This window comes from Canis aureus, chromosome 26, assembly GCF_053574225.1.
Source record: "Canis aureus isolate CA01 chromosome 26, VMU_Caureus_v.1.0, whole genome shotgun sequence".
NCBI lineage: Eukaryota > Metazoa > Chordata > Mammalia > Carnivora > Canidae > Canis > Canis aureus.
In genome coordinates, this window is record NC_135636.1 from 36776898 (window position 1) to 36804325 (window position 27428).

Sequence of the window (27428 nt, forward strand, 5' to 3'; positions counted from 1 at the left end):
ATGAATCAGTAGCACTGAGCTTCTCAATAGCAATAGTAGAAGCAAGAGAGTGGAGCAACACTTTCACAATTGCAAAGGAAAATTATTTCCATGCTAGACTTCTGTACCCAGCCAAATTGTCAATCAAATGTGAAGGGAGAACATTTTCAAACATACAAAGTTTCAAAATTTTATCACCTGTGAACCTTTCCTCAGAAAGCCACTGGAGGATGTGTTCCATCAAAATGAAAGAATAAGTCAAAAAAGAGGAAGATCTTAAAAATGTAAGGGTAGTTTAAAGTCAGGGGGCACCTGGGTGGCTCAGTGGTTGAGCATCTGCCTTCGGCTCAGGGCGTGGTCCCAGAGTACTGGGATCGAGTCCCGCATTGGGCTCCCTCCAGGGAGCCTGCTTCTCCCTCTGCCTCTCTGTCTTTCATGAATAAATAAATAAAACCTTAAAAAAGAAAAGAAATGTAGTGCACCACATCACTAGAATGAAAGGGGGGGGGGGCATGATGATCTCAATTGATGCAGAAAAAGCATCTATGAAAATCCAAAACCATTTCATCTTAAAAACAGAAAACTAGAGAACAGAGGGAACTTTCTCAACATGATAAAAGGCATCTACAAAAAACCCACAGCTAATAATATACTCAATGGTAAAAGACTTTCTCCCTAAGATTGGAACAAGACATGGAAACCCTCTTTCACCACTACTTTTCAGTATTGTATTGGAAGTTCTCGCCAGAGCAATTAGATAAGAGAAATAAAGAAAGGGCACCCAAATGGGAATGGAATAAGTAAAACTACCTCTATTCATGGATGGCATGATCTCATATACAAAATCCACGAACAATCTGCTAATGCTAATAATTTAAGCAAAGTTGCAGGGTATAAGATTAAGACACAAAAATCAAGTCACTTGTATTTCTATAATACCCACAACAAACAATCCAAAAAGGAAAGCAAGAGGGATCCCTGGGTGGCGCAGCGGTTTGGCGCCTGCCTTTGGCCCAGGGCCTGATCCTGGAGACCTGGGATCGAATCCCACGTCGGGCTCCCTGCATGGAGCCTGCTTCTCCCTCTGCCTGCTATCATGAATAAATAAATAAAATCTTAAAAAAAAAAAAAAAAAAAGGAAAGCAAGAAAGCAATTCTACTTACAACAGCATCTAAAGGAATAAAATATCTAGGAATAAATTTAAAGAAGGAGGTGAAGGGCTTATATACTAAAAGCTATAAACCATTACTGAAAGAAAGAAGATGTAAATAAATGGAAAGACATCTGTGTTCATGAATAGGAAGACTTAAGATGATTAACATGTTAACACTACCCAAAGTGACCTACAGATTCAAACCCTATAAAAATGCCAATGGCCTTTTTTGCAGGAATGGAAAAGCTTATCCTCATATCCATATGAAATAGCAAAAGGACCCCAAAAGCCAAAACAGTCTTGAAAAAGAATGAAGTTGGAGGACTGAGATTTTTAACCTCAAAACCTGCTACAAATACAAAGTAATCAAAACAGTATGATAGCGGCCCAAGGACAGACATAAAAAGCAACTGAAGAGAATTGAGAGTCCAAAAATAACCCCAAACATCCATGGCCAATTGACTTTTTGAAAAGAATGCTCATTTAATGGGTAAAGAACAGTCTCTTCATCGAATGGTGCTGGGATCTCCACATGTGAAAATAATGCAGTTAGATCCCTTCTTTATACCATATAAAAAAACAAACTCAAAATGAGTCAATGACCTAAATATAAGAGCTAAAACTGTAAAACCCTAAGAATAAAACATACAAGTAAATCTCTATGACTTTGGAATTGACAGTGAAGTCTTGAGGTGACACCAAAAGCACAAGCAACAACAACAACAACAAAAAACCAAGTTGAAGTTCATCAAAATTAAAAACTAATGTGAATCAAAGGACTTTATCAAGAAAGTGAGAAAATACTTGCAAAGTATTTGCAAAATACTTTGAAAAGTAAGAAAGAGAGGAAATACTTGCAAATTGTCTATCTGACAAGGGTTCAATATCCAGAATATATAGCTCTTAAAAACCAAACAACAAAAAGACAACCCCCCACCACCACCAAAATGGGCAGAGGACTTGCCCAGACCTTTCTCTGAAGAAGATGTACAGATGCCAACAAACACATGAAAAGATGCTCAGCAGCATTTGTCATTAGAGAAATGCCAATCAAAACCACAATGAGCTAGCACCTCACACCCACCAGGATAGCTGTCCTCACAAAAGTGGAAAATAATCATTGTTGGCAAGGGTATGGAGAAACCATTGGTTGGAATGTAACAGGCTGGAAAACGGATTGGCTGCTTGAGAGGTTTGCTTTCTCAAAAAGCTAAGCCTAGAATTACCACATTACTCAGAATTCCCACTCCTAAGTATATATGTGAAAGATGTGAAAACAGATACTTGTTGCCAGTGTTCACTGCAGCGTTATTCACAATAGCCAAGAAGTTGAAAGAACCCAGTGTCCATCGACAGATGACTGGGTAGACAAAATGTAGTCTATCCATACAACAGAATATTATTATTCAGCCGTAAAAAAGGATTAAACAACTTGAAAGACCTTGAAGGCATGATGGTAAGTGGACTAAGCCAGGCTCACAAAAGGACAAATAATGCATGAATCCACTTATAAGAAATATTTAAAATAGGCAGGTTCATAGAGACAGAAAGGAGGTTGGAGGTTACCACGGGCTGGGAGGAGGGGGAATGGACCTGCAGGTGTGAGAGGGAGGGTGTGTGCAGGTAGGGGAAATGGTAGGAGTGTGAGCAGGGGACCCAACAAAGCACAGAAAGTGAGCTGAATGTCAAGGTGGAGGGAATATTCATGGAGGTGGGTTCCCATTGCTTCAGGCTCTGGCTCCCCTTCTCATCCCTGAGAACATGTCTTTTTGTAAGATGTTTTGCACCCAAACATCAGAGTCCAGCCAGCCAGCGGGAGAGGAAGGGACCAGGAGGGTGGCTGGAGAAGAAGGAGGAAGAGGAAAAAGAGAAGGAGGAGGATGGGGAGGAGATGCACCTCTGCAGCCTTGCTTCAAGGGTGGCCTCGCTTTCTGCAGCATCACGGAGGGGAAGGGCAAATTTAAAGCACTGCTGATAGCCATGTTGGTTGGTACAACTTTTTATAGTACTTTGGTAGATAGGTCAAAATTAACCCAGCGCTCCCCACTGCAGGAGTTTATCAGACAGAAGCAGGAGCCCAAGGCCACAGGATATTAATACCATGATGTTCTCCGCGGCCTTGTTGGAATTATTGTGAAATTGGTAGCAGCCTAAATGTCCAAAAGCAAAGGGACAGTAAAGAGGGAACAGAGACGGGGAAGTTAATCCCATGTTATATAATGTGATGCAGATATTAAAAAAAAAAAAAAAAAGCCGAATCTCTCCGTGTTGGCATGGAAAGATGTGCATGAGAGAAAGTGAGTTGCTGAACAATAGGTATAGTGTGGCCCATTTTTCTGGGAAAACAGTATGAGATCTGTAGATTGGGTGGTAGACAAAGGTCTGGAAGGATGGTCCCTGTTTAGTTAATGGCAGTTACTTCTGGCAATGAGACTGAAGATGGATTAGAAGAGAAGCTTTCATTTTTATTCCACATTCTTCTGTACACTGGCCTTTTTCACTACGGTTTATGCAACACCGTCATGGCGGAGTTTAAAGATTGGCTCTGGGAACACAGGGGAGGAGGAGCCTGGTGGACTGAAGCAGGGCAGCTCGGAAAGGGGCAGGACCCAGGGCTTGGCCCCGATTTGCTCTGTGCACTCTGGCCAGCCTGGGCCCTTCTTCGGACAGAGGCCAAGTCTTTGCCCGTGTGCGTGTGTCGGTGGAGGTGGGGAGTGGGGCACGCAGGGCTCCTCCAGGGCACACTAGGATGATTGAGAAGTTGCTGATGTCCCAGTGAAAAGGCAGTGGAGGAGGCAGCCTGAGAGTCAGACCCTATGCAGCAGGCAGGGACTCTCCATCTGGACAGCTTGGGGTCAACCAGGAGCAAGCCTTCCTTCTGTGCGAGCCGGGCAGGGCTGAGCCCTGGTTCCTGAGCCGAGGGCTGTAGAGGGCAGCGAGGAGCACAGGGCTCAGCTCAACCGTGGTTCTCCTCCCAGGATGGTTCCCCTGAGCAGAGCTCAGCACAAGAGCTTGCCGGAGAGTCAGGCAATGAGGCTGGCTCCGGACAGAGGGAACTGTCCATCTTCAGGTGTCCAGGGAAGTGCCAACTTCAGAGGCTGGCGGTGCTGCCCCTGGAAGGGCCAGAGGGGACAGTTGTGGGACACAAGCCCTTTCCATGGTCTGTCCTCTGGGCACTCTGGGATTGGGGTGGGATTCAGCTGATGGAGTCAGGGAAGGCCGTGTGGGACATCAGCACTGGGGCCGAGCCTGGGGGGCAGGGTGGGAGGCACTTCAGAGAATGGAAATGTGACAGTGTTGACAGGGACCTCAGAGACCCTCCCTGTGAGGTAGGACACCTGCCATCCTCACCAGCCCATGTGACGCTCGGGGAGCTGGAGTCGCTCACCCAAGGTCACACAACTTGAATTGTGCAGTAGCTCTTAAAGTTCAGAGGGTCCCCTGGGCAGGGCCCGTCTAGAAGCCAGTGGGGACAGCCAGGCGTCATGATTCAGGGCCAGGGTTAATTAGTAACCAGAAGGCCCTGCAGCCACCTCCCAGCTGATTTGGGAGCCAAGCGAGTGGGTGACAGGTCGCTCCTGACTGGGAAGGTTGTCCTGCACGTCAGTGCTGGGTTTTGGTTCAGAGGGACCATGCAGAGAGGCAGGAAGGCAGAGCTGTTCCCTGGGTTGCTCCCCAGGGCCTGAGCTGGGACCCAGAGTTTTCAGGTGAGAGGCTCAGGCATGAGCAGGACCCCTGCCTGCCGGCCTGTTGGGCTGCCACACTGCCTTCCTTTCTGGCTACCAGTCTCCTCCATTTCCTTCCTAGTACCCTCTTCCCTAATTCCCTTCCTTCCTTCTTCCTTCCTAAGCGTTCCTGCTTCCCTCTCTCCCTCCCTCCCTTCCTGACTTCTTTCCCTCCTTCCCATCCTTCCCTCTTAGTTACCACTCTGCCTCCTGAGCCACCTAATCTCCTTTCCTCCTAACTAAGCCATTCACACCCTCTCTTTCTTCCCACTAACTTCATTCCTTCCTTTTCTAAATTTCTAACCTCTTCCTGAAATTCCAGGCCATGGGCTTTGGAGTCAGACTGCCTGGGTTCAAATCCGAGTTGTATTGTTTATTAGCTCGGTGTCTTGATTAAGCCACTTCACCTCTCTGTGCCTCAGTTTTTTCCCCCTTAAAGCAGGTATAATGATGGCTTCTAACCCCTGGTGCTATGGAGCAAAATAAGACCAAGCTGGCACTTGGTTGCTCTGTCATTGGTATGTCATTGGTGTGAGCTAGGCAGGCAGGCATGTAAATGAGTAAATTACAGTAGGGTGAAGACCGGTGATACAGCAGCAGCGGACACAGAGAAGGGGACATGAGTTTATGGAATCGGGGGCAGGAAGTGGTCTAGCAAGGCTTCTGGGGAAAGCAAATGAGGACAGATGCAAAGAGCTAGCTGAGCAGACCAGAATGGTCAGGTCAGTGCTCCAAGGAGAGGGAACTGTGTAACCCCAACCCCTGCTGCATCCAGCAGGGCCAGGGAGGTATGAGCAGGTCTGGGTCGTGATGGGGCAGAGACATGCACGCCTAGACTGGGGCAATCAGGAGGAGGGTCAGGATTCTGGGCTCAGGGAGGAACCTGAACCACATCCTGGGAGTTCACAGGGATCTCTGTAGGGTCTGAATAATAGAAGGTATTGATGCCCAGCCTTTGGCCAGAAGATCAGAAGATAATGATACAGGCCAAAAAGAAGCATAGGAGCTGCAAGCTTCTCAGGTGTAGGAGTCCCAGCCGAGGTGATGGGAATATGGTGGTGGGCAATGCACATGTCAAAGTTCTCCCCAGGCCTTAGTACCTAAGTATTAAGTGAACATTAACACCTTGAGACATTTTACACAAAGGTATAAAGATAAAAATTAGTCTAACCCACTGTCACCTTGGGTCATAACTGTCCAGCCCTTTTTGGTGACTATGCACAAATGTATATGTGCATGGATGTCTTAATTTTCTTATAAAGATGGTATCCCTGGTACACCTACCATTTTGAAATGTCCTTTTTTTTTTTTTTTTTTTTTTGCTTGACATTATATCCCACATATAGTCCCATTCTGATTTACAAAACCTTATTAATCATTTTTCAGTTGGGCAATTTTCCATTTTATATATGTACTATCACTGATCTTATCAACTCATTCCTGATTCATTAGTCAAATATGTACTGAGCACCAATCATATTCTAAGTCTTTAGGTGCTGGGGATTCAATAGTGAACAAGAAAAGTCTTTGCCCTCGTGAAGCCAATGTTCTAGTTTAAGACAGAAAATAAAGAGTTGATAAAGTGCCAGAGTGGTATGTGTTACAAAGTAAGACACAAAGCGGAAAAAGTGGACAGGGAGTGGGCAGGAGTGGTGTTGCACAGTGATCAACCATCCTGCTCTGCCTCGGGACCGAGAGTCTCACATCCCAGGAAACCCTCGGTCCCAGACAAACCAGATCAGTCAGTCACTCAGAATCAGAAAAGGCCTCTCTGAGAGGTGACATTCGAGCAGAGACCTCTGTAATGTTCATGGAAGCCAGCCATGCAGAAGTCTGGGGAAGAGCATTCTAGACCAAGGGGAAAGCAAGTGCCAGGAGCAGGAGGCAGAGGGCACCCTGTGTGTTTGAGCGACAGCAAAAATGCCAGAGAGGTTGGAGTGTAGCAAGAGGGAGAGCACAGGGACTGAGGTGGAGACGGTGACAGGAGTCAGGTCACACGAAATCTTGCAGACCGTGGTAGACTTTGGATTTTAATCCTAGATGTGATAGGAAGCAACTGGAGCTTTTGAGCAGCCAGGTAACATGATCCGACTTCCTGAGTGGAGGAACACTGTAGAGGGTTATGATAAAAATCAGCAGACAGTAGGGAAGCTATCGCAATAACCCATGCAAGTGGGGACAGTGGCTCAGGCAGGGACATTGTAGCAGCACTGGTGAGTAGCAGTGCTTTCTGGATTCAATTTGAAATCTCATGGGATTTCTTTTTTTTTTTTTTTTAATTTTATTTATTTATTTATGATAGTCACAGAGAGAGAGAGAGAGAGAGAGAGGCAGAGACACAGGCAGAGGGAGAAGCAGGCTCCATGCACCCACCAGGAGCCTGATGTGGGACTCGATCCCGGGTCTCCAGGATCACGCCCTGGGCCAAAGGCAGGCGCCAAACCGCTGCGCCACCCAGGGATCCCTCTCATGGGATTTCATGGTGGACTAGAGGTGGGTGAAGGTGCCATGTTTCTAGATTGAATTCCAAGTTGCTAGCTTGAACTTTTCAGCGTGGGGTAGAGAGACGACTGAGGGAGGAATGGGCTTTTTGGACTTTTGGACTCGTTATGAGTGAGGAGCTCCCAGGCACCCAACCAGTGAACTGCCGAGGGAGTGGTTAGATATATAAACCCGGATTTAGTGCAGGACAGAGTCAGAACTAGGGAGGCAGGGTTGGCAATTGTCGAGCATTACTGGTACTTAAAGCCATGGACCCACTGTGATTGGCTCGGAAACAAGTGTAGATCAGGGTGTGAGGACTGAACCCTGGCACAGGCCCAGAAGTTAGTGACAAAAGAAGAGGCAGATCCAGCAGAAGAGATGGAGAAAGAGCAGTTGGTGAGGTGGAAGGAGAACCAGGAGCCCCAGGAGCCAAGCAGGAAGGAGGTGGGGGAGGGGGGGTGAGCAACGGAGCAAGCTGGGGCCAAGCAATGGATCGCTGGCTCGGGAACGCGGGAGTCACAGGCCCACGGTCCTGGTGGGGTGCTGGGGTTGAAGCCTCTTCGGAATGGGTTCCAGAGAGAAAAGGAGAAGGAGTGGAAACTGAGTCCAGACAGCTTTTTCAAGGAGTTTAACTCAAAGGGGGGACAGAGAAGTGGAACCGTACCTGCAGAGAGATGTAAGGTCAAGAGAGGGAGCCTCACAGCCAGCCAGTGTCCTTGGTCCGAAGTGCGCCAAGTGGGGCATTTCAGGGATGATTACCGTCACTATTATTCTCCTGTTCTAAGCAGTGCTGCTGAATAAAGGCCCCATCAGGGTCTTGTTATTGAAAAGAAATGTCCTTGTTCTGGGTATGTGTTTTGTCAACATGACATCCTGCCCATCTGTGTGTTGGTTCAACATTTCTATTTTGTTGAAGATGGAAGGCTCTGATTTTGTTCACTTGGGTTTGTTCTGCTGCCACCCCCAAGTCCCCTGCTCTTCGGAGCCAAGAGAGAACTCCTGAGGCCACTGGGCTCAGGTCCCTCCCTGGCCAACCCTCCTAGCCCCAGCCCCCACGGATCCCCCCACTGTGGTGAATTGCAGAGGTCTAAGTGTGGCATATGGTAGCCATACAGAAAGTTCCAGAAAGGCAAGGACTGTGTCAGGGCCTTTCAATTCATTCATTCCCCAGAACACCCCTCACGAGCTCCTGGGGAGAGGAAGGGACCCCGGGAGTACCTAATTATTGCACCATGCAGCCAGGCCTTCATGAGCCAGGGTGCTGGCCAGGACCTTGACTCCTGCCACTTACACAGTTGGAGAGCTGTGGGCTCACCAGTCCTGCCCTGGAGACAGTGGGCCAGAGCCCTGGAGAGGTCAGCAAGGAAGAGCCCCAAGGGCCAAGTGCTCAGCAGTCAAGGACTAGGGCTGGCTGGACTGAGCCGGACACCTGTGCCCCGAAACACCTGTAGATTCTTGGAAAACAAAGTGCTCTCGGCTGCTACAGTTGAAGTCTCTGGAACCTTATGGTGGTCTGTCTACACCAGGCCTGGGTAGGACCTAGAGAGCAAACCCCCACACACATACACACACTGAAGTACACCAATATTAACAGACACACAACAACCTATATCTACACATGTGGTTACACATTTATTAACAGACACCTATACTCATCTGCAGACACACATGTAGACACCCACACGCAGGCTCACACGAATGCATGTAACACGTGAACATATATAAAGATACACACTGGCACGTTGACTCAGTACACAGAAGCCCATCTGTACGCACAGTGAGAACAGTTACAGACGCATAGACACACTGACAAGATTAAATACACGGGGGACACCTGGGTGGCTCAGCAGTTGAGCGTCTGTCTGCCTTCAGCTCAGGGCGTGATCCTGGGATCTGGGACCGAGCCTCCTTGTGGGGAGCCCGCTTCTCCCTCTGTCTATGTCTCTACCTCTCTCTCTGTGTCTCTCATGAATAAATAAATAAAATCTTAAAAAAAAAAAAGATTAAATACATGGTCACACTGAGGCACACAAATAAGCAGAATACACGCAGTTGTCTGCACATGGACTCACACACTGACACAAAAGCCTTGCCATGTGGGGACGCGCTGCTATAACAGACACACAGAAGCTCATCTGTGCACGCAACACCTGTACACACACGCCCTCCACACAGCCTGAGCCACACACATTTGCACACATCCTGACACGCCCCAAGCGTCAGCAGGGCATTCCTGCAGCTGTCGCCCACCCCCTTCCACTCACCCCCAGGGGCAGGCGATGTCCCCGAGGGAACAGAGGTCTCTGGTCCCGTCTTAAGCTCTGCTGGGTCCCCGTGACATCACCGGCCCCCCTAGCTGCTGCTGCTGCTGCTGCTGCTGCTGCTGCTGTGAGTTCTGAGCTGGGTGCTGGGGCCGGGCCGGCACCAGGCACAGACACTTCGGCCCTTGTTGGGAGAACAGAGAGAGGCTCTCTTGTCCGCGGCCTGACCCTCCGGCTCCAACTGCTGGTTCTTTCAGTGGCCTCTCCTCAGGCTGCGCAGGTACGTGGGGCTGGGGGGCCAGGGCCTGGCGAAGGGGTCTGCAGGGTCAGCCCGCAAGGGGGTGTGGCAGGCTGTGGGCCCTCTGGGGGCCACAGACCATGGGCACTGCCTGAAGCCAGGCTGCACTTCCTCCTCAGGCAGTTCTGCAGCTCATTCTCTCAGGACGCCACAGGCCTGGGCCTCTTGGAGCAGCCGGGGATGGGGGATTCCCTCCTTTTCCCTGTGTCACTTTGCCAGCACCTGAGAAGGCCATGGGGTGGTTGCTCTAGGATCCTCCCTTGGAAAGATGGGTGGTTTTTACCCCGAGAGGCGAGGCTGCAGCCCAGGCTCCACAGCAGGTCAAGGCTGCGGTCTTGGAATGTACGGTAACCACAGCCTCCATGAGCAACTGGCTTACTGGGTTCTTAGGTGGGATCTCAGTTCTTAGCCTTGGCCTTCCAAGCAGGAGTGTGCTGTAGGTATCCTGAGCCAGGGCCTGGACACACCAGCCTCCTTCACCCTGCAGGCCAGGAGCAGGAGAGACACTGTGCTCCTTGCTGCGTAGACCAGCTGGTCACACTTTTTTACTGTTGGATCTCACACAGACACTAGCCAGGCTTGGGTCATCTCTTCATGGCTCTGACCCAAGGCTTCAGGGCAGCTGCCATTCCAGGAGCATTAAGTGGAAGTCCTTGTGGCGGGGAGATAATAGTCAGTACAACACGGATCCCAGCTCAGGGCTATCCACAGGAATTCAAGGTTGCAATATGCCTGTCTGGGAGCCTGTGGAGCCCAACCTCCCAGCCCTGGACCTCCCGAGCTGCCCTGGCTCACAGGGGTTTTGCTGTCCTGGCTGTCCCCAACCCTTGAAAAGATTCAACCTGGGAGGGATACTCCTGGCCATGCTGGCTGGTTCTCTCTTGAGATGTTTGATTAGAGAGGTTGGGTCCAAGGTGTGCCAGTTCTTGTCCCATGCAGGGGTCACTGGCCTTGGGTAGGAGATGTGCAGACTGTGGCAGGTGCATGGGGTTGGGGGGGGGACAGAGAGTGCAGGAGTGTGTCTAAAGCCCTTCCTTCCCCAAGAGCAGCTCTCTCGTGACTGGTCCCCCTTGTGTCCCTACAGCTCACCTGATCACTGTTACAGAATGGACTCTAGCCGGGCAGGGACCCCTAGCCCTCAGGTGAGTGGGTCTCCTTCCCCCACCCACCACCAGGGGGCTCACTTCCTCCACCAGGGGAAATCTGGAAGCACAGGCCAGCCTGGTGGGCCCACCTAGAACAGGACTTGAGGGCAGACAGGGATAGGGGTGACCCTGAGCTCATGGAAGTGGGCCAGTGGGCCGTTTGTAGGGTAAACAGGGCACAGAGTTGGGCAAGAACTTCAAGAAAATGGGGTGTTAGGAGAAGCAGATGAGACAGTGGATGGTTGGGTAGGTTGGTAGACAGGTGGAAGGAAGGAAGGAGGAAGCAGACAGGCTAGTAGAGAAAGGAGCAGGACCCAGGCCAGGGGATAGGGGGCTGCCGAGGATCCTAACACACATTACTGCTGATCTTTACTAACTTTTCTGTAAATGTCTTTAGCCCTCAAGGGCCAATGGGAACATCAACCTGGGACCTTCAGCCAACCCAAAGTGAGTTCTGGTCTCTCACACAACTTCCCTCCCTGGCTCCCCTCATACCTGGCTCCCCTCTCCTTAGGAATAAAATCCAAGTTCTCTGCTCTCTGCCACCTAGGACCCAGGACGGTCTCCCAACTTTATCTCCCACTAATTCCTCCCCCCTTTACTCATGCTGAGCCACATGCCTGAAATGCTCCTCCAAAGTCTGCATTGTTAGTGTTCCCCACGCTTCAGGCCCTTCTCAGGCTTGGGGGCCAGATCTCTTGCCTTCTTATGCAATTGTGTCTTGTCTTCTCCCCAAGTTGCCCGTTGGTTACTCAACTGTGGATCCCCAGGGGCAGGGGCCTGTCCTACAAGCCCTCTTGGCTGGGAGAACATGGCATGCTTCAGTGGTGGTGAGGAGGCTTGTTTCTTGGAAAGCTCCCTCTCTTCCCCAGCTTCAAAGTTAAACAGAAGCCTGGATTTGATCTCGGGAGCCAGGTTTCTCAAGTTCACAAATGCTGACCTGTGTTCTTACCCCTTCCCTGCAGTGCCCGGCCCACTGACTTTGACTTCCTGAAAGTCATTGGCAAAGGGAGCTACGGGAAGGTGAGTGACACAGTGAGGTTGGGAGGTCTGGATCTTCCCTTCTCTGGCCTCCTCTACCCCTTGCCTGTCACTGGCATGTGCAAAGTGGGATCTCACAACCTGTGAAACCATGAATACAGGGCAGAGCTAGGGGCTGATTGAGAAATCCGAACCTCAGAGGAGTTGTCCCCTATGGGGCCTTGCATTTGTGCTTCTGCTCAGGTCCTACTGGCCAAACGCAAGTCTGATGGGATGTTCTACGCAGTGAAGGTGCTGCAGAAAAAGTCCATCTTAAAGAAGAAAGAGGTACCAGAGTTTATGCTCAGGCATTTCCCCTCTTGCTTCTCGACACCAGCCTAAGGGGGTTTCCCAACTCTGAAGGACCCCTGGAGCCAGGTGTCACAGTGGTCATAGCAGAAAGCCAGGGGCAGCTCACCATAGCTGAGCCTTCTCAAAGAAACTGGGCCAACCAGCTCACCCATTGGGCCTTTGGGAGGGCCCCATCCCAGCCTTCTGCCTTCCCCTGGAAAATTCAGGATTCTGTGGCAGATAAACCCTCTGCCCTTTCTAGCTGCCAGCCTCCCTTGTCTGTGTGGTGTTGGAGGAACACTTCATACTCTCCAAAGGCCCCTCAAGCCACAGCCATGCTGGAGTTCTAGATTCTTCAGCTGACTTGAGTCTCTTTAATTCCAACCCCCTGGGGGGGGAGGGTGGGATAGAGCAGGTCCTGAGAGAGAAATGAATATCAATCAGAGGACTCAGGCTAGGGAATTAATGTTAACAAGGACATCATGAGGGAAGATAGGGAACGTCTTTATGAAGGAGGTGGCGTGGCAGCTGGCCTTGAATGTAGGGCATCCAGTCAGGAAATACAGTATGAACAAAAGCACGAATGTAGCTCCTTTTATGCAGTAATCACATATGCTTTTCTTATCACTCCGGGGGTTTCTAACAGAGGTTCCTGACCTGGGGGCCAGAGCTGAATCTCCATGGCTGGGGATGAGGCTGACCATTCACTGTCCTAGCCACTGGGCAAGGAGCCTGGCTCTGAGGGCAATAAGGAGACACAGTGGGTATTTGGGCAGGGGCACAAGAAGGTCCTGAACAAGGCACAGCCCCCACAAGTGAGGCCATGTGGGCTGTGCCAGGGTAAAAGGGGCTGTCGCAGGTTGTGATGTGGGCCCCTGCCTATGACTCCACAGCAGAACCACATCATGGCCGAGCGCAGTGTGCTGCTGAAGAACGTACAGCACCCCTTCCTTGTGGGCCTGCGTTACTCCTTCCAGACGCCTGAGAAGCTCTACTTCGTTCTCGACTATGTCAACGGGGGAGAGGTGGGTGGACCCATAGGGAGGCTCCCCTGAACTGGCTCTTCCATGCCCATTGTGTGCCAGATTCTGGATTGATCGCACCTCATCCTCACAACAGACCCATTTTGTAGCTGAAACACCAAGGCTCAGGAGGTAACTCACTTGCTTGAGGCTATCCAGCCTGTACCTGACAGAGCCAAGATTTGAATACAAGTCCATTTGGCTCCCGGCCACAACATTTCTTGACTGCCCCCCACGCAAAGCTGCCCAGACTCACTTCAGTGCACGTGGGCAAGGTCAGTATTAGTGGAGCTCTGCAGTCAAGATTTCCAATGCTCCCATTTTATACCATTGGGTAGGGATGATTGGTCCCTGCGGTAGAGACCTGAGGCCTCCCGCTGACTAGAAGCGCAAGGGGGATAAGCTGGGTCCCACTCTGGAATTCACTCTGTCTCTCTGGGCAAGTGACCACAGATTGAACTCATGTGACCTCGTGACATTTGGCCTGATGCCAAGAGGGGAGTTTTTGCTCTGGATCCCTAAGTCCCCTGGTAGAGGTAAAGGCCTTCCCAAGGACAAGAAAATAGACCAAAACAATTGGCCCACTGGCAGATCAAGGCTGGGCTCGGTTTGACAACTATGAGCATCTTATTGCCCAGGTGGGCAAAACACACCGTTGAATGACCGGGATTCAAATGGCAGCTCTGCCAGTTATGAGCTATATGGCCTTGGGCAAGTCACCTGGCCCCTCCCAGTTTCTTCTTAGGTGAAACTTATCATATTTGATACCTTAGAGGTAGTCATGAGGATTAAATGATATAAGAGATATGAAAGGGTCTGCTTCGAGCCTGGAACCCAGTAGCTGCTCAACCCATGCAAATCAATCTCTCCTGCTAACACTTTGGACACCCACAACTGCTCTGTAGGGTGTGGGACAGCATTCCCCCCCACCCCCCCGTTTTTTTAAAGTAGGCTCCACACCTAGCACAGAGTTCAATGTGGGGCTTGAACTCACAATCCCAAGATCAAGGCTTGAGCTAAGATCAAGAGTCAGAGACTTAAAAAAAAAAAAAAAAAAAAAAAGAGAGGCTTAACCGCCTGAGCTCCCCAGGTACCCCAAGCATGATCTTTCCATCTGAGTACACTGCAGCTCAGAGAGGGGGTGACTTGGCCAGCTGCCCCATATCCTGCACTCCGGGAGCTGGAGTGCCCCACCTTGAGACCCTCTCTTATACACCTCCCCCCTTCCAGCTGTTCTTCCACCTGCAGCGGGAGCGCCGGTTCCTGGAGCCCCGGGCCCGGTTCTACGCTGCTGAGGTGGCCAGCGCCATCGGCTACCTGCACTCCCTCAACGTCATTTACAGGTGAGGCCCACCTGTGGCTCAGAGCCAGGCCTGGCCCTTTGCCACAAATGCCAGGGGTTGTGCAGACCTCTAGGTCCTGGTGAACTTGGTCCTTCGTCTGAGGAGGACAGCCCAGCAGTGGGAGCAGAGTGGGAGCTTCCTTTCTGGGATCGAGCGCCCATTCTCCCTGGGCTCTCCCTCTACATTTCTGTGAGCCTCCATGAATAGTCCTCCTGCCAGGACCCCGGGTTCTCGCTCTTCTCACTAAGTGGCTGAGACAGCACAGTGGTCTTTTCTCTTGTTTTCTGCAGAGACCTAAAACCAGAGAACATTCTCTTGGACTGCCAGGTTGGTGTATGTGTATGCATGGCTGCACGTATGTGCTGTGTGCTTATGAGTGTGAGTGTGTAAGCATTGTACATGCATGCATGTGGGTAGGGATGCATTCAAATATGCGTGTGCCCATGTGCCCATGCACACACATGTAAATGTATATCATGTGCCCATGTGTGTGCATGTGTGTGTATACGAGGTCTGTGGGGGAGGGGTGGAGGCAAGTGGACGCTCTTGGACTTTGTAGTCTCTCCATGTCTTACACTGGGTTCCCTGGAAACAGATGGGGTGTTGAGTGCAGATGGTTATTGGGGAATACTCTTAAAAGATCCAGTTTAAGGGGGTGAGGAGGCAGGATTCGGCAGAGGAGGGAGCCCACCTGCATCGCGGTTGCAAATGAGGAGGCCTCAGCTGATCTTCCAGGGATGAGGAGGGCTCAAGCTGGGATGACTCTTCAGAACTGTTCCAAATTGAGGCAAGGAAGTGAGGCTTTTGTGCCCTTGCATTGACCTGTCCTTGGTCGTGGATTGCCCCTTGGGAGGGGCGTAATTTTGAGTGAGGGTAATGTCCCAGAAGTGGGGGGATGGACATGACAGCTCCTAAAGAGGGGATCTGAGCAGAGCCCCACAGTATCCACTCACTCCACGACCTCTACCAGCCACCCTCCTGCTCAGCTGCCACGAGATATGGTGCTTTCTAAAATATCAGCCCTCTGTCAAGGGAGCCATCACCACCAGGGCACTCCAGCAAGGACATTCATGGAGCTGCCACTGTTGTAGGGCATGGGTCTGAGTCTGTGATAAGCTGGGGGGGGGGGTGGGGCAGACAGTGGAATGCCCTCTCCCCACCTTGTCATTTGTTCTGCTCCTGGCTTCCCATCTAGGAGCTAGAGGTCTCTTAAGTGGAGCCTATAGCCTGTGCCAAAGGCCTAAGGCTCCACAGATGCTGCCCTGGAGTGTGGCATCTGGGCTTTGGGGTTAGCCCTGGCCATACCTTTAGCTTAGACCACCCTCCAGCCCCCGCCCACCCTCCTCTGCAGGGACACGTGGTACTGACGGACTTTGGCCTCTGCAAGGAGGGTGTAGAGCCTGAGGAGACCACATCCACGTTCTGTGGCACCCCTGAGGTAAGCCAAACCTTGTAGGAGAGGTCAGAGGTCAGGCCATGAGTGGTTGAGCTTCACCTCCTGCTTAGAGCCAACCCCTTACACCAGTGTCGGGGAGGCTCACTCCGGTCCCCCAAGCCCTTGCCCTGAGCTGGCTGTGCACTCTACCTTGGTTTTCTCATCTGTGTAATGGGGGCAGCAGCTCTGGGGGCTGGTGCCAGCCAGCAGCTGGTAAAGCTCTGCAGCAATGCAATCCTATAGAAATAGAAATAGTCATTCCGACCATATATTCAATGTAAAACTTCCCAGCAGCCACATATAAAAAGTGAAAAGAGGGACATCTGGGTAGCTCACTGGTTGAGCAATTGCCTTCAGCTCAGGGCATGATCCCAGGCCCGGGGATGGAGTCCCACATCGGGCTCGCTGTGAGGAAACTGCTTCTCCCTCTATGTCTCCACCTCTCTCTCTCTCTCTGTCTCTCATGAATAAATAAATAAAATCTTAAAAAAAAAAAGTAAAAGGAAACAGGTGGAATGCATTTTAGTAATATATTTTAACTATCCCAATATATACAAATATTGTCATTTCTTTTTTTTTTTAAGATTTTTATTTTATTTATTCATGAGAGACAGAGAGAAAGAGAGAGAGAGAGAGAGAGGCAGAGACACAGGCAGAGGGAGAAGCAGGCCCCATGCAGGGAGCCCAATGTGGGGACTCCATCCTGAGTCTCCAGGATCACACCCCTGGCTGAAGGTGGCGCTAAACTGCTGAGCCACCTGGGCTGCCCAAAATATTGTCATTTCAACATACAATCAATATAAAATTATTGAGATAGTTTAGTCTTTTTTTTCTAATTAAGTCTTTGAAATCCAGAGCATATTTTATACTTATAATTCACCTCAGCTGAGATCAATCTCACTTCAAGTGTTCAGTAGACACCTGTGATGAGTGGCTGCCATATTGGACAGCCTGCCCTACAGGGTGAAGTTCATGTGCAACAGAAGGGGTTGGCCTGACAGTTAAGATGAGGGCTTGCAAGTGTAAAACACTGGTTCACTCCCCTCTTCCAGTTGCCAAGAGCCTGGAGGGCTAAAATGTGTGGGTCTCAGCAGTAATTCATACATGTCTCTGTGTCCTTCCAAGACCTCCCTGTAGCCTTGTGGTTAAAACCTTTCCTTGGACTCCCACCAGTGTCGACTCTTGGACCTTGGACTCAAAGGGTTCCCAGTTCACAGATATCTGGGTGGGGGCTGGGAGGCAGAGGTTGCAGGACTGGGAAGCTGCTCCTGATCTGGCTTAAGACAGGACTTTTAGCTGCTCTCTTCTCCATACATTTGAAAATCTGGATCTCAGATCTCAGCTGGGGCTCCTCCATCTGATTTTGGGATGGACAGGTGATCTCTCTGAGCAGGAGCCATTGTCTATGTCTGTGTATGGCAGGGTGTCCGCTGGACAGAGCTGGTGTCCCAAAACCTGACAGCCCAGCCATCCCTTCCTTGGGCATTGCCGGGGGCGAGGAGTGGGGCATATGACATTCTGGATTATGTAGGAGACATATGTCCCCAACATGTCAGCTCTTCAATAACTCAGCTCCTGTCATGCCAGGAAGCACAGACAAGAGTACCCATGGCTGCTCCCATTGCTCCAGGCCTACACACATATTACAATCACATAGGTTAGTGCATAGACTTAATATAGCCCCCAGGGAGGGATCCTGCAACCCCATTTTATGGAGGAGGAAATCAAGGTCCTGGAAGGTCATATGAGCCCTACATAGGGCTCAGGTCTAGGTAACTCCTGCCCTTCTTCAGACCTACAGAGTCTCTCAAAATGACTACTTTCCTCAGTGGCAGAGATGCCAGACTCAGGGGTCGCCAAGCCATTGGGTTTGGCAGAAGCACAGGTCTGCCTCAGGTCCTCTTTTTGTTGGAAGGCACAGCTCTGTGGCATGCATTCATGTGTCATTATGAACTCAGGTGTCACTGTCTTTCCTGATTCCTGATTCCCTATCCATTTCTGTTACTGAGCTTTCCAGTACAAGTATGTGCCACATTTGCTTTCACTTCACCATTAGTCTCCCCAGTACACTGTGAGTACTCAGAGGGCTTTCCTGTTCCCAGGATACCAATTGGATGCTTTTGTCCAAATTAGATAAAGGTACTCCCTTGGGCACATTAAGTAGAAAAAGTTACTCTATTAAACATGAATAAAGTTGCCAGATATAGCCCTATACTAGGGTTATGGCTTGGTGAGTTGATCACAGCCAGGCTTGCATCTCCCTATATCCTTTTGGCTGGTACTTTTTTTTGTTGTTGTTTTAAGATTTCATTTGTTTATTCACGAGAGAGAGAGAAAGAGAGAGAGAGAGAGAGAGAGAGAGGCAGAGACACAGGCAGAGGGAGAAGCAGGCTCCATGCAGGGAGCCCGACGTGGGACTCCATCCCAGGTCTCCAGGATCACACCCTGGGCTGCAGGTGGCGCTAAACTGCTATACCGCCTGGGCTGCCCTGGCTGGTACTTTTGTATGGTGCACAACATATACAACTGTACAAGGCAGTCCTGCTTGATCTCCCCTATGTCCCCAGCACATTGGCAAAGGGTCATGCACAGAGCAGGCCTTTACAAATGGATGCTGATTGAACATATGCACAGCCAAGTGAATATCACAGCAGAATAAACCCCTGGTGATCTTTTCTTCTGAGTGCCCTGTTTATAAATGGGAAGACTGAGGCTGAGTGTCTTTCAGATAAGTGTGTTTCTCCACAACAGTACTTGGCCCCAGAAGTGCTTCGTAAAGAGCCTTATGATCGGGCGGTGGACTGGTGGTGCTTGGGGGCAGTTCTCTACGAGATGCTGCAAGGCCTGGTGAGTGGGGTGTGGCCATCTGCAAGGGACATGTGGCTCTAGGAAGAGATGGGGGTGGATCTCTCCCTTGTGTGGCCTCCTCAGACTCCTCAAAGAACTGAATGAGCCATTTCTCTACCCCAAGCTCAAAAAGATGATGTGAGGATTATGTATATTTTTAAAATAATGTTAGTTCAGCTTTACAACACACCATCTCATATGTTACTCCTCTGACACCTAGAAATGGCTTTTGGAGGCTACCACTATGGGAAATGGAGTTGTTCTTATTTACTGAGAGGGAAACTGATGCCCAGAAAGGCCTCAGTGCTGGTAGTCCTGGGCTGCCTGCTGAGTCAGAGGTTCGTTAGACTCACGAACAGCAGCATAGGTGTTGCTCTGGGGTGGCTTTGCCAACAGAGTGTGGGGGGTATGAGAGAACAGGCTCTGTGGAGTCAGGAAAAAGAAAAGCCAGAGGAAGAGGTGGGATGAAGAGCCTCAGGAAAGAGTGGGCTCTGGGCATGGTTTGCGGCCTGGTTCTCTTCCTGGCCATGTGGCTTAATCCCTCTGAGCCTTGTCTTATCCAACAAATTACTGCCCGTCTTTGAGGACAACTGGGAGGCTGGGCTAGAATGGTGACGGGAAAAGTGTTTACTTTGTAAAGTGATGAGTTGGTGCCCAAGCTGGGTTAAGAGGGGTGGGAGAGGGGATGCTCCTGGGAGGTCCCTTCTCAGCCTTCCCAGCAGCCCTCTCCCGGGTGCCGGAAGCCAAGGTCTCTGTCTCTCTCCAGTCTGCAGTGTGAACCATTGCACAAGATGCCGTCTGGCCGAATCTTCCATTACCTGGCTTTGCTCCCAAGTCTCCCTGAGACCTTTCTCCTCTTTAGCATGAATGAGCCTCCAGCTTCTCTCTCTCTCTCTCATCAGCCACCATTCTACAGCCAAGACGTGTCCCAGATGTATGAGAACATTCTGTACCAGCCACTACAGATCCCCGGGGGCCAGACTGTGGCTGCCTGCGACCTCCTGCAAGGCCTTCTCCACAAGGACCAGAGGCAGCGGCTGGGCTCCAAATCAGACTTTGTAGGTGAACTGGCAGTGGAGCCCTGGTCCCTGGTGGGGGCGCTCTGCTTCCTGCAGCCGTAGCTTAGAGGCACAGTGATGTGTATCCCCCTGCCCTCTAAAACCAGGCATTGCTGGCTCCTTTACTTAGAAATTCGCAGCTGCTACTGCTTAATTACTGCCTTCAATCTAATTCTTTTATTCGACCAATATTTACTGAGCAAGGCACTGAGCTGGGTTCTAGCAATTCAATGCACTGGGTCTTTGTCCTTATTAAGTTGATTGGGGGAGGACAGTCAACAAACATTATGGTATATAATTTTTGCAGGTATCAAGAAATAAGTGAACAATGAGCCAAAATAGACAATAATGGGAGGGAGTCAATTTACAGTGGTGTGGTGAGGGAGGTCCGCTCTGAGGAGATGACAATGCGGGGACACAGCATGTGCAAAAGCCCTGCGGCAGGAATAAGAAGAGTGGTACATTTTGGCAGATTTTGAGCAGGGATGTGGCAAGACCCAATTTCAGTCTGAAGAAGTTCCTCTGGTTTCTGTGCAGAGAGAGGACTGGACTTGTTTTTTGCCAGCACCAGGTTGGGCATTTGGGACATAAGAGATGAATAATTCGCTGTCCATTCCTGTAATGAGTTCATGATTTTATAAAAATTAAAGTAGCACTTGAAAAATAATCTTACATTCACTATTTACATTTGAATTTATAAAAGGAAGACCGTAATACGTTTCTCCCTGGAAGTTAGCTTTCTCTTCTTGTAGAGTGGCTGTGATGTACAGACTATGAGACAGACTACCTAGGTTCAGATCCTTCCTCCACCTTACTAGTCCTTCCTAGTTGTAGAAATTTGGGCAAATTGTATAACCTCTGTAAGCTTCAGTATGTCCTCTGTAATAATAGCACCTGGCTCACAGCTGCCATAAAGATCACATGAATTAATATATGCAAAACACTTAGGCCAGTGCCTGGCACATAGTAAGTGCTTTTTAAGTGCTTGTGCCTACAGCCCCGCATGCCAGAAACCATGAAGTATAACAACATTTGGCACATCCAATGCATCCCTGGCCAGCTTAAAGAGGGGAACTTTCATGAACACTAGTCCCCTTCTAAAAAAAAAAAAAAAAAGACTAATCCCCTTCTTCCAAGTGGAAATTTGCATCTCAAAAACATATGTATGGTTTTTCAAATAAGATATACATTCCTATAGATCAAAATTCAAGGGATATTAAGAAAAAGTTCCTCTAGTCACTCAGATCCTTAATGTAGAGGCAACCAGTGTTATCCATTTCTTGGATACTCAAGATATTTTGGATCTGGCTTTTCAACAAGCGCTCAGGACATGGAGGGTGGTGGTTATGATGTAGGGAGCTAGGGAATAATTCCTTGCAAAACACAGATAGAGGGTCCTGCTGGAATAGGAGGAACTTGATGCTGACATTGGCTTAGATTAGGAAAGAAGTAGTGAATCAGGCCCAGGGCTGAGTCCTAAATTTTGGGTCTCCAGGAACCTATAGCTCTTCTTGGAGGTTTACTTCCCTTATCTTCCTTATTGAGTTGATGTGGTCTATTTCTCTGGTTTGAATTCCAGAAGAATTAAGATGCACTGAGGCAGGTGGGTGGGGTGGGGAGATCCCCTGGGAACCTCAAAGGCAGGTTCTGCTATCTTCTTCACTGGTATGCCACCAAAGTGTCCCATGGTGTTGGTAAAGAATGGGCGTTCAGTAAATAGTTGAGGAATAAATGAATGCTATGGGGAAGAAGGGCTTGGGTTCTAGGTGATGGAGAAGGGAAGAGCCCTGGCTGTAGAACAGCTCTTTGTTCCAAGAAACCAGCTGGGAGTACTTTCCTAGTAAAGGTTTGAGGGCTTGACAGCCAGTTGGCAGTACAGTTGGAGCTCGCAGACATTGGGGTCAGGGGGTGAAGAGGTGGGGAGGAGTGTTATGAGAGGGCTCCTTGTGATCAGCACCTTCTTCCAACAGCTTGAGATAAAGAACCATGTATTCTTCAGCCCCATAAACTGGGATGATTTGTACCACAAGAGGCTGACTCCACCCTTCAACCCAAACGTGGTAAGACGTCACTCACTGTGTACCAGATTCTGGATTTCCGGGGCTGGTGGAAGCTTGGAGGGGATCTGGGCCAACTCTTTCTACAGGTGGGAAAACCAAGAGCCACATGGTAAGCTGGAGGCAGAATGGGGTCTAGATCCCAGAAGTCCTGACTGCCAGTCCAGCTCTGTGTGATGAGCCATGCTGCCGGCCACCCCCTTCATTTTTAGCACCAATAACCCTTATTGCAGAGTCCTTTACACTCTTTAAAGCACTCCCTGGGGACACCTGGCTGGCTCAGGCAGTGGAGCAGGAGACTCTTGATCTCAGAGTTTTATTTATTTTTAAAGATTTTATTTATTCATGAAAAACACAGAGAGAGGCAGAGACATAGGCAGAGGGAGAAGCAGGCTCCATGCAGGGATCCTGACGTGGGACTTGATTCTGAGACTCCAGGATCACACCCTGGGCCGAAGGCAGGTGCTAAACCACTGAGCCACCCAGGGATCCCCTATAAGTATCATTTTAAATGGCTATATAATATTTCAATCCTCTGTGTCAGTGACATAATTTATTCAATCATGCTCCTAATGGTGCACTTTAGGTTATTACCGTTCTTTCTTTATCATAAAAGTACTAATGAACACCTTTAAGTGTGTATCTTTGCCCAGAGTTCTGATTATTTCCTTAAGATGGATCCCAGGTAGGGAATTACCAGGTCTAAGAATGTGAGCATTTTTAGTTTAGTTTTTTTTTTTTTTCAACTTTAAGTACTCTCCACACCCAGTGTGGGACTTGAACTCAAGACCCTGGGGTCAAGAGTCACCCCCGCCCCCCCCCCCCCCCCCCCCCCCCCCCCGCCACAGACTGAGCCAGCCAGGCACTCCCTAGGCTCTTGATTCCTGCCTTAACTGTGTGGTGGGGAGTAAAATCAACTTCCTGCCAGCAGGGTCTGCTGGAGATTTTTCATCTTCCTCTCTGCAACCTGTGCAGTTGTTACTGTTTGTAACTGCAAATTTTTTAGGTAAAAAATGGCATCTCATATAGTCTTCTATTTCTTCTATGGTGAAGGTGGTTAGTGTTTAATCAGTGGTGTTAATGAGTGCTAATATTAATTAGCAGTGGGAGTATATGCATGAAAGGAGCCCCCTTTGAAGCAGACATTAGAGGTACTGTCACCAACCTGCAGAGTGGCAGTGTCAAGCTGCTCCCATCCATGTAGTCTGCACATCTCAACACTGCCAATATTTGCTATTTACACCTTGACTTTTGCCAATTACCTGCTTGTGGACCCATCTTGGAGCACCAGATTCTTGACAATACTTGTCAGATAGGATACACTCAGTCCAGGTAGCTGAAAAGTGTCTTTCTCTGGGGGTGTAAAAAAGACCCTGAGGATAATATTGAATGTACACCCTTGAGGAGAGAATAATGCAAAAAATACTAGACAGTGAGGTAATAGAATGAAGTGAGTGGACTTTAAAGTCAGACACACTGGGGGTAGGGACGCCTGGGTGGCTCAGTGGTTGAGCATCTGCCTTTGGCTTGGGGTATGATCCTGAGATCTGGGATTGAGCCGGCTTCTCCCTCTGCCTATGTCTCTGCCTCTCTCTCTCTCTCTCTTTCATGAATAAATAAATAAATCTTAAAAAAAAAGACATACTGGGGGTAGATTCCTGGTTCTGCCACCTACCACTGTGAGATCTTGCATAAGTATCTTTAGCATCGATATCATTTGTCTTGTCTAGGACCACACAGATAACAAGAGCCAGGGCCAGGATCTAGATACTATGGTCTTAGAATTCTGAACCCTGAGCTGGGACCACTATGCTCTGTGACCTTTTTGAGAAGCTAGAAACCATGGTCTGTTTGGTTACATAACATAAGACTTGCATACTCAAGCCGATAAGCAGATGCTTCCATTTGCTCATCTGCTTACTTTAGAAAACCCAGGTGGCCTAGTATTCTCCAGAGACTGTGCCTTCTTCACAAAGAGGCTGATTCTGTTAGCTTGTGGTACATAACAACACTCCCCCCACCCCTGCCCCAAACTGGGTGGCTTAAAAACAATTCTGTATTTCACCCCAGTTCTATGGGTCAGTTGGGTGAGGTTTTTGGCCTGGGCCAGGCCAGCTGGTCTCTGCTGGGTTCTCTCATGTCAGTGGTATAGAACTGCCTCACTCAGATGTCTGGCAGTTGGCCAGCAGCCAGGGCAACTGGGTTCTCCTCCTGGGGCCTCTCATACTCCAGCAGGCTTGCCTGGCCACATGGTGGCCTAGGGTTCCAAGCGCAGGAGGAGACAACACCCACAATGTGTATTTTTCAAGCCTTTGTTTTGCTTCACATCTGGTAACGTCCCATTGTCCTAAACAAGTCAGATGGCTAAAGCATAGTAAAGGTATGGAGAGAGATTCCACCTCTCGATGGCCAAGGGAGGATTTGTGACCATTTTTACAACCTCACACACAGGTCTTCCTCCAAAACTTCAAAACCGTGAAAGCAGCCAGCCAGTTACCCTATTTTATCTTCTTCATAAGGAATCAACACCCCGGATTGCCTATTTGTCTAATTATCAGTCCTCTCACCCTTTGCATAATTTAGGCTGCTTGAAAGCAGGACTCACTCTATTTTGTTCTCCTTTATTCCCAGTGCCATGAACAGTGCCTGGTAGGCATTCAGTAAAATGTATGTTGACTAGGCTTGCTTGATGGTTGGCATGGTGCAGGCAGGGTGCCAGAAGGTTAGATATGTGTTTAGTGGGCCACATGGAATAAAATGACTACTGTAAACACATGCGCAAGTGGCAGCCAAAGGCAGGTGCCCACGAGGCACTTGGAGGGGAGGCCTGACACCCCTCTCAGGATTTGTGGGGTCTTCCAGTAGCTCTGACCCCCCTTCCCATGTTTCCATCTCACCGTTGGTCTCTATTCACAGGCAGGACCTGCTGACTTGAAACACTTTGACCCAGAGTTCACCCAGGAAGCTGTTTCAAAGTCCATTGGCTGCACTCCTGACACTGTGGCCGGGAGCTCTGGCACCTCAAGTGCATTCCTGGGATTTTCCTATGCACCAGAGGACGAGGCCATCTTGGACTACTAGAAGAGAAGCACTCGTGTAACTGCTGAAGACAGCTGGTATCCCTAAAGAATTACCTTCCTTACCCTCTGCTGCTAGTAACAGAGACTCAAAGTAACAATGGCTTAATAAGGTTGCATATATTTTTCCAGTACATAAAGGAAGAATGTTGTTAGGTGGTCCAAGGCTGGTTCGACAGGTCTTCAGATAATCAGAGGCTTTCTATATCTCTGCTCTGCCATCCTTGGCAATTGGTTTCCAATATTAGGATTGCTGCATTGCCACAAAGTGGTTACTGGAGCTCTAGCCACTGCTTCTGTGTCCTGGGCGAGGAAAAAGGACACAAGGAGGACAGAGCAAAGTAGCACCTTTACAGAGCTTCCCCAGAAGCCCCCACCAGTGGCTTCTGCTTGTTAGCCACCCTCCCTACCTGCGATGGAGGGTGGGATATGTGGTTTATTAGCTGAACACATGACTACCCCTAAAAACGTGGGCTCTATATTAAAGGAGAAGGGGGAAAATGTTGGGTAGGCAACCAGCATTTCTCTCCCAAAGGACCTCTTGGTGTTTAGATTTTTATCTTAATGTGTAAAATGAGAGATGTAATAAGCCTATAGGCTATTCACCCAACATGCTCTTCTTTTTCTCTGTTGATGGTATCTTTCTTTGTTGTGGGTGGTATTGGGCATTTGTTATTAGGTTTGTTTGCCCCGCATCTGAACCCTTTCCTATGACCAGAGGATCTCCTAGCTCATGAGGCCTTAATGAGGGGTAGTAATTACCTCTACTTACAGTAGCTGAAAATGCTAGATACTGACTTTCCCAGTATCCTCTGCTGCTAGGGTCAGGCATGTGGCCCAGGGATGCACCTGTACCAGATTCTGACTCAAGAAAGGGACTAGAAGCTTTCATGTGGTAGCTGTGTAACAGTACCCACAAAACCAAGTAGGTTGGATCATGTGGCCTTATTTCAATGGCAAAGTGGTCTTTTTTTTCTAAAGATTTTATTTATTTATTCATGAGACACACACAGAGAGAGGCACAGACATAGGCAGAGGGAGAAGCAGACTTCCTGTAGGGAGCCTAATGCAGAACTCGATCCCAGGACCCCAGGATCACGCCCTGAGCTGAAGGCAGATACTCAACCACTGAGCCACCTAGGCATCCCAAAGTGTTTTTTTTCCCCCCAAAAAATCTGTGGTTCATTAGCTACTTCATGGCAGGCTTGTGGCTTTTGGCTTGTGGACAAGGAGAGAACTTTAACAGTGTGTGCTGACAATTTGATTGCCTTTTCCTCTTAACCCCACTCTTTCTCTTCCATTTTTTTTTTTCTCAGCTCCCTGCCCCAGGAGTAATGGGGGATGAAGCTGGAAGACCATGGAAGACACACCAGTGGCACTAATACTGACCAACTGGAGATCCAAGCTGGGTCAGGAAGAGTTACTGTTACGCTTTGGCATGTGCTGAGAACTTTCAAAAAAACAAAACAAAACACTCTTCTTTGGTTTCCATCACAACAGCATCTGTTAACTGACAAATATGGAACATGATGAAGGAGAGGCCCAAATCCCCCCAAATTCCCAAAGCAAAAAGCGAGAGTGTAATTGTCAGAAACATGATAGTACTGTCAAAAGTACACAACCCACTATGGGTTGTGAAACACCCAATGATTCTATTGTTCTAAGACTAAAGTCACAAAATTTTCACCAGGATAGAAAATAAAAATGAAGAAGAACTATGATATTGATCATACTTCATCTATGTTTATTAAGCATGTTCTGATCTTTACATGCATTATCTACAATCCTCACAATAAATCAGCATTTAGAAATTATTAACCTCACTTTACAGATAAGAAACATTCATTCTGAGAGATTAAGCAACTTGCCCAAGGTCACCCAGCTGGTTCAAGGCACAGCCGGGAATTGAACTTATTAGCTGCTGATTTTAAAACCGGTGCTCTTCTACAGGCTCCAGTAGTGGAAAACGTGCTCTGAGCAGATGCTCCTTTCATTTTCTAGCAAACACTGACCCTACATCAGGCAGAAGAACTCCAGACCTGTCCAAACCCTCAAGTGGCACAGCCCACGCCCTCTGCAATGGGAACACATCATTTCCATTTTTAGTGATTTTAGGCCAAAATACAGCATCCTCTCGAAGAGAGTTCTCACCCCCCTTCTCCACTTTTCAGCTTTGCAGTGACAGGAGTTGTGTACAGGTAGCAAGAGTTGTATGTTTCAAGCTCCTGAAAC

The 27428-nt window shown here is 49.0% G+C and overlaps 1 protein-coding gene across 6 annotated transcripts; it reads left to right on the plus strand.

Annotated features, from left to right (window-relative positions):
• The first annotated feature begins 4668 nt into the window (after positions 1 to 4668).
• SGK2 (serum/glucocorticoid regulated kinase 2) lies at positions 4669 to 26917 on the plus strand. 6 transcript variants are annotated; one of them, XM_077873247.1, is made up of 15 exons: positions 4669 to 4840; positions 9613 to 9883; positions 10986 to 11043; positions 11444 to 11493; positions 12012 to 12069; positions 12271 to 12354; positions 13254 to 13382; positions 14610 to 14722; positions 15013 to 15049; positions 16074 to 16160; positions 18909 to 19004; positions 19907 to 20062; positions 22033 to 22122; positions 25036 to 25235; positions 26513 to 26917. In XM_077873247.1, the coding sequence occupies exons 3-14, from the start codon at positions 11008 to 11010 to the stop codon at positions 25198 to 25200; spliced, it is 1101 nt and encodes a 366-aa protein (XP_077729373.1). In that variant the 5' UTR covers positions 4669 to 4840; positions 9613 to 9883; positions 10986 to 11007; the 3' UTR covers positions 25201 to 25235; positions 26513 to 26917. The 6 variants fall into 6 exon arrangements, with proteins under 6 accessions (XP_077729373.1, XP_077729368.1, XP_077729370.1 ...); XM_077873242.1 differs by having other exon boundaries at positions 4670 to 4840; positions 13251 to 13382; XM_077873244.1 differs by having other exon boundaries at positions 4670 to 4840; positions 9662 to 9883; positions 13251 to 13382.
• The last annotated feature ends 511 nt before the right edge of the window (positions 26918 to 27428 follow it).